This window comes from Gallus gallus, chromosome 1 (genome assembly GCF_016699485.2).
Source record: "Gallus gallus isolate bGalGal1 chromosome 1, bGalGal1.mat.broiler.GRCg7b, whole genome shotgun sequence".
NCBI classification, from domain to species: domain Eukaryota; kingdom Metazoa; phylum Chordata; class Aves; order Galliformes; family Phasianidae; genus Gallus; species Gallus gallus.
Window position 1 is genome coordinate 175899853 of NC_052532.1, and position 6565 is coordinate 175906417.

At 60.1% G+C, this 6565-nt stretch overlaps 1 protein-coding gene across 2 annotated transcripts; it reads left to right on the plus strand.

Annotated features, from left to right (window-relative positions):
* The first annotated feature begins 328 nt into the window (after positions 1-328).
* Positions 329-4522, plus strand: CDX2 (caudal type homeobox 2). 2 transcript variants are annotated; one of them, XM_046943542.1, is made up of 4 exons: positions 329-426; positions 517-1095; positions 2870-3015; positions 3247-4522. In XM_046943542.1, the coding sequence occupies exons 2-4, from the start codon at positions 579-581 to the stop codon at positions 3415-3417; spliced, it is 834 nt and encodes a 277-aa protein (XP_046799498.1). In that variant the 5' UTR covers positions 329-426; positions 517-578; the 3' UTR covers positions 3418-4522. The 2 variants fall into 2 exon arrangements, with proteins under 2 accessions (XP_046799498.1, NP_989642.2); NM_204311.2 differs by having other exon boundaries at positions 329-1095; positions 3247-3801.
* The last annotated feature ends 2043 nt before the right edge of the window (positions 4523-6565 follow it).

The following is a 6565-nucleotide window of genomic DNA, read 5'->3' on the forward strand; positions in this document are numbered from 1 at the left end:
TGGGGATTTTTAATCAAAACCTCTCTCCTCGCCCCCAGCGCCGAAAAGGCGAAGGGGCGAAGAAGGCGCTGCCCGATCCGCGGTTCCCATCTTCCCACCCTCGCCCTTAGATCTCCTTCTCTGTCTTTTGCAAGTCTCTCGATTTCATCCTTTGAACCTGTGATTGGAGGTTAAAGTGCACCAGGTTGCAATGGAAGGAGGAAGCTCTTAAACAATAAAGGCTTGAATATTTAGCTGTGATCAGGTCGCTGCCCTCTCCTTATCTTTTTAAATGCAAATCGTCTTTTAGGGGTAGTAGCTATATACCCAGCGCCTCTCCACGTCACCTGCCTTTGGTGTGTCTGGGCCATTACTAATAGAGCCTTGTAAACAATCGTTAATCATGTAAGCGCTGCCGGCCATCGCCTTCGGACCGGGAGCGCTCGGCGGCGGCGAACTGCGCGGGGCCGCGGCCCCTCCGCCTGCCCCCTCCCCGCCGCGGGAGCCCGGCCCCGGGCGGCGGCGCTCCGACGGCCCCGGCAGCGGCGCTCCGACGGCCCCAGCAGCATGCCGAGAGCGGCCGCCGGGGCCCCGCCAGCATGTACGTGAGCTACCTCCTGGACAAGGACGGGCCCATGTACCCCGGCCCCGTTCGCCACTCGGGGGGGCTCAACCTGGCGGCGCAGAACTTCGTGGGCGCCGCGCAATACGCGGACTACGGCGGCTACCATGTGAACCTCGACGGCGCGCAGTCCCCCGGGCCGGCCTGGCCCGCGCCCTACGCCGCTCCTCTCCGCGACGACTGGGGGGCCTACGGGCAGGGAGCCCCTCCGCCCGCCGCCGCCGCCGCCGTGCACGGCCTCAACGGCGGCTCCCCCGCCGCAGCGATGGCCTACAGCCCCGCCGACTTCCACCACCACCACCACCACCACCCGCACGCCCACCACCACGCCGGCCCCGCGCCGCACTGCTCCGCCGGGGGGATGCAGCCTCTCGGCGCCGCCCCCGCCGCCGCCGCCGCCTCCGCCGCCCCCGAGCCGCTGTCCCCCGGCGGGCAGCGCCGCGGCCTCTGCGAGTGGGTGAGGAAACCGGCGCAGGCCCCGCTCGGTAGCCAAGGTAAGCGGGGGGTGTGGGACGGGAGCGGCGGGGAGCGGCGGCCCGAAACCGACCCTCTCGGGGGCTGCTCCTCCGCGGCCCTACGGGGAAAGGGCCGAGAGCGGCCCCGTGCCGGGACGCGGGGCAGAGCCGGGCCGTCCCCCCAGCGGGGAGAGGGGCTGCGGGGCCGGGGGACAGCCGGGCTGCGGGGCGCGCCGTCGGGCGGACAACCGATTCGCCGTCGGGCTCATCCGGCGTGCGGAGGACGGTGTCGCTCTCCGTTCCGCTCGGCCACTTAGAGCCACTTAAAAGATTTTTATAACCAATTACAGTCATATAAATCATCGGCCGCTGTCGCTCCGCATTCGCTTCTGGCTCGCTGGGCTCCGGCCCGAGGAACCGGGCGCTGCGAAGGCTGCGGCCCCCGCGGGCCGCCCGGTGGGACCCGGAGGTGCGAAGGCGTTCCCCCCAACCCCTCTGCCCCGGGGCCGGCGCCGCGCTCCGTTGTGATGTTAATCCCCCCCACGGCCCGGCCGGGCCCTCTCCCTTTTATATGAGCGGAGCTGCGCCATGCCCGCTTTGAGAGGGCCCGCTTTGCCCCTTCCTCTCCCACTGTCTCTTTCTCTCTCTCTCTCTCTTTTTTTTTTTTCTTTTCTTTTTCCTTCGCATTTTTATTTCCTGATATATTTACGGCCGACAAAATAAGAACGAAAATAAGAAAGGAGCGGTGACTTCCGCGGCCACCACCGACTGCGCCCTCCTTCCCACCCCTCCCCCGGCCCCGTGCCCGGAGCTGCCCCCGGGGCTGCGTCGTTCCCCTCGCGGGGTCGGTGCGGCCCGGCCGGGCCCTCCGCATTCAAATTGCGCCTTTGGAGCAGCGCGTATGGTAATGCGCGGGGCCGGGGGATGAAAGCGGCCGCCGCCATTTGCTCAGTAGTGGTAATTCAAACAGAATGTGGCTGTCATTAAGGCTTTGAGAAGGGTTTTTCTTTGATAAGATCTCCTTGTCCCGCATTGTTCGGGGTTGTGTTCCCCATTCAGAGGCTCTGGGAGCTCTCTCTGATCGCCCTTGTCTCCTCGCGGGGTGCTTTTGTTGTGCTCTGCGGCACTTCACCTGCACGGAGTCGGCCCGAGCACCTGGGGGGATGGGGGGAGCGGGGGTAGGGGCTGCCCGCGGCTCCTCTCCGTGGGAAGGGGGGGCCGGGAAGCGCCGCTTCAATCAGAGCGCTCCGAGAGAGGGGGGCACGGCAGAGCCGCTCCGTCCGCTCGCGTCCCCCGGGCCTTTATTTCTGTGCGGTGTTTTCAGTACGATTTTGGAGCCTCACAGCTGCCCGCCGGGCACAACGCGACGCGCTCAGCTCCCTTTTTCTCCTTCTGAAACGGAGCTCCCGCCCCAACCGCTCTGCCCTGAGCGGGGCTTCACTTTTCCCCATTATTCCCCCCTCCTTCCCCCCTCTTCCCCTTTATTATTACTATTTTCTTCTTATTCCCCCCACCGCCCTCTTTCTTATTGCATTTTCTTCTTCCAAAGTTGTAAGACTTCATTCTCGCTGCAAAGCGACCCGGAATGCCACCAGAAGTGCAAACCAAAGTTGTCCCCAGCAAAACGAACGGGGGTGCGGCGGGGCGGGGGGGGCCGTCACACCGTTCCCGCAGCTTTCGCAGCCCCGGGGCCGAGGGACGGCGCTCCCCTCCGTCTGCCGTTCGCGGTCCGGGGTCTGGAAGAGGCCCCGTCTCTCTCGCCCCACTCGGCCCTTTCTCTTTTGCTTTCCCAACGCGGCTTTGTCCTCCGCAGTCAAAACCAGGACGAAGGACAAATACCGCGTGGTGTACACGGACCACCAGCGGTTGGAGCTGGAGAAGGAGTTCCACTACAGCCGCTATATCACCATCCGGAGGAAAGCTGAGCTGGCCTCCAGCCTGGGGCTGTCGGAGAGGCAGGTCTGTGGTACGGTGCGGGCTGCGCGGGGCTGGGATGCGCGGATCGAGTTGCGCGGGTCCGGTTGCGCAGGTTGGGATACGACGGACGGAAATACGCGGGACGGAGATGCGCGGATCGGGTTGCGCGGGTCGGGCTGCGTGGATTACGATGCGCGGATCGGCTTGCGCGCCCGCCGCTGAGCCCCGTGCTTTGAAACTGACTGCGCTTTTTCACTCTCCCACTCCCGGCAGGTGAAAATCTGGTTCCAGAACCGTCGGGCGAAGGAGAGGAAGATCAACAAGAAGAAGCTGCAGCAGGCGCAGCCCGGCGCCGCGGAGCCGCTCAGCCCCACCGCCCCTCCGCTTCCCGGCCCCGCGGCCGCACCGCCACCCGCCGGGCTGGGCCCCGCCGCCCCGCAGTGACAGCGGCCCCGGCCGAGCGCAGGGACTGCACGGACCGCGGAGGGACGGCCGGGCCGGGCCGGGGCCGGAGGGGCCCCGCGGCCACAGCGGGAGCGGCCCCAATGCACTGCAGCGCCGTGTGTACAGATGTACAGTGAGCGCGTCTCGTCCGGGGAACCGCGGCTTCGGTGTTATTAATGTTATTATGGTTTTCTTTCGTCGGTATTTTTCCTTTTATTTTTTATTTTTATTTTTTTTACCCTGGCCTTTGTTAGGTGTAAGGGGAGCGTGGCACTCCCCAGTGAATCTCAGGGATCGGCGCGAAGGTCTGAGCGATGCTGTTGGGCTGACGATGAATTTTATTGGGAAAGAAAGAAAGAAAAAATTAAAGCACATTGGTTTTTTTTTTTTTTTTTAATTTTATATTTTCCTTTTCGTTTTCGGTCGTCACTGAGAATATGCAAAGCGTTCGTTAAGGGTCAGAGCAGAGCAGGTGAGGTGGTTTTAGGTGTGCGGCGGTGAATGGCTCCGTGTCAGCCACTCCTAAGATCTGTACGCCCGGTGCTGAGGGCCACCGTACAGAGATGGGCAGAGTGAAGCCTCTGAAAATTGCACCCAGCCACGCTGGGATGAGGATCCCGTGTGTGCAGAGAGCTGCCAGGAGCCCACATGTGTCCCAGCACTGATTCGTTGTCACTCCCCGTGCTACCTGCCTTGCTTGGAGTTGGTGCCAGTGGTCAGTTTTCAAAGCCTCATCGGATGTCCCAGCTCTGCTTTCACTACCCGGAGCAGAAAACATCAGGGGAGCTCTGCGCCCATCCCCGGACGCATTGCGGGGTGATACATGCAGGTTCCTTGCTGGGTGCAGGACTCAGGCCGTGCTCATCGCTCGCAGGCTTGGTATGCACCGTGCCCCACTGGTGGCATCTGAAGGATTCCAATCCGCACCCGGCGATGCTGATCCACGGGGCTTTGAAGGCACCAAAGGGATCCGAGGGGCTGTCCCTTGGAGGATGCCCTCTGGCGCCCGGGGCCGCCTTGCAACATCGATCCCAGCCCGGCTGCTGCCCGAGCTGCGGTGCGTTGCTGCGATACGCCTGTCAATAAAGGCTGTTTGGATTGTGGAGCGGAGCGCAAGGTTTGTTTGGTTAGTGGTTAGAGGTTCAAAAGTCGGCATTGTCCCACTGCAAACGAGCGCGAGTTTTTTCTCCCGAAGGAAAAGCCGGCTGCGGCCGGGAGGAGGGAGAGATATCGGTGGGCCCTTTTATTTGCTTCCAGGAATAATTAATGGCAGTGGAAAAAAAGCAAAAGAAAAAAGAAAAAAGATGACCACGGAGTTATGAAGGGCCGTCAATGAGTGCGTCGCTCCCAGGGGATGTGTGGGTGTTAGAGAGAACGCTTGGTGGGGTTTTTGCTGGCGTGTCCTTATGGCTCTGGAGCCGGGGTGACAGAACCCACCGACACTGCATGGAGGTGGCACATAGTGATGGTGGCACGCACTGTTTCCAGGGCTGAAAGCATCAGGATTTGCAGCCCTCGGGGTTTTCAAGAAAGAGCATTGCTCCGCTTGAGGTGCCCGGTGTAATGTGCTTGTGCAAAATTCCCATGCCTCCCAATGTTTGTTAGAGACAGAAGCCAGCCAGGCATGTTCCAGTCCATTCCGGTCCAGTTCCAAAACCAATCTCTACCCCCTTTTGGCAGTGGATGTTCATGTTCTGAGTTCCCCTCCAGCTCCTGATGGTGGCTATGCAGAACTCACACTTCTTGGTTTAAAAAGGAACCAACTGAGCAAATTGTACCCACACCCCATTCCAAACATCTACCCCCTCCCATCCCCAAGCAAATAATCCTCCAAACTTCCGCTTCCTTGATATTGCCCGTGTGCCATAAAGGAGCGCCCAAAGGCACGAACTGGATATTGTGTTTATTTGGGCTGGTATTTCCACCCTGCCCTCCCCTCTGTGTAAAAGCCATGGAATCCGAAGGGTTGGCCTCGAAGTGCAGGAGGGTGGAAAGGGAACTCAGCCCCCTGCTGCCCTCTCTTGGCACAGTGCAATAAGAAATCACCTGGGGTTCTTTCTCTTGGCTTAGCTTGTCCGTAAATGGAACTTCCTTAAGTTCTCTGGGTTCTGGGTAAGAAGTGGCCATAATGTCACAGAACACCATGGAAGGAGCTGTAAGGCCCGCAGACAGAGGGCTCAGATGGTATCTAAAGGAAATACCTGACTCAGAGCGTCCCCCGAGGGTACACTGCATGTCCCCAGCACCATAGCCAAGCACCCGGAGTCTGCACCACAAAGCTGTATAGAAAGAGGAAAAAATCTTAAAATCAGCAGTAAGCATAGAATCATAGACTATCCAGAGTTGGAAGGGACCCCATAAGGATCATTTTGTCCGTCTCCTCAAGCAACAGCCTGCAGAAACCTGCACTGCTGCATGCATCGATCACAGCCCAAATGCATGACAGAATGCTTCACCCAGATCCCAGCAGACTGCAGCCCATCTGTGGGGCTCTGTGCTGAGGGCTGAGGTGGTTGGAGCCGAAAGCAAAAGTGGAGCTGCTGCCAGCAGAGCAGGGCTGGAGGCCGATCAGGAAGGCAAAAGAGCACGAGGCGGGCGGAGGCAGCACAAGGCGAAAGAAGGGCACGCAGTGCAGTAGGGTGTGGGTGAGGGATGGGGGGAGTGGGGTGGGAGGTGTGGGCACGACCCATTCAGGGTCTGGATGAGTGCCAGAACCTCTGGAATGGAGGGGGCCAACCCCATGGAGCTCCTCACTGGGGCAGGCAAGTCCCCCCAGTGTCCCCTGTTGTGTGAACACAGGGGAGTTCTTGTTATTCATGTCTCACACCCTGCAATGCCCTTCATTCCAGTTCTGGCTCTTTTGGAAGCCAAGAGGGGGACAGACACTCCTGTGCAAAGGGACAGAAAAGAAGAAAGTTTGAACTATTTGTGAAAATAAACAAACTGTTGCCAGGAGACTGGATCTGGAGGCCGGGAATCCCTGTCCAGCCCTGTATTTCTAGACTGAATTATCATCCACCTGGGGTGCCCATGGGATCCCCCCACAGATGCTTTCAAAGCATTACAAGTTTGAGAGAAGAGAGGATGACTGCTCGTGGAAGACCATCATTTCATGCTCACCTGTGTGCCAAGGTGCAAATGTGCAGCA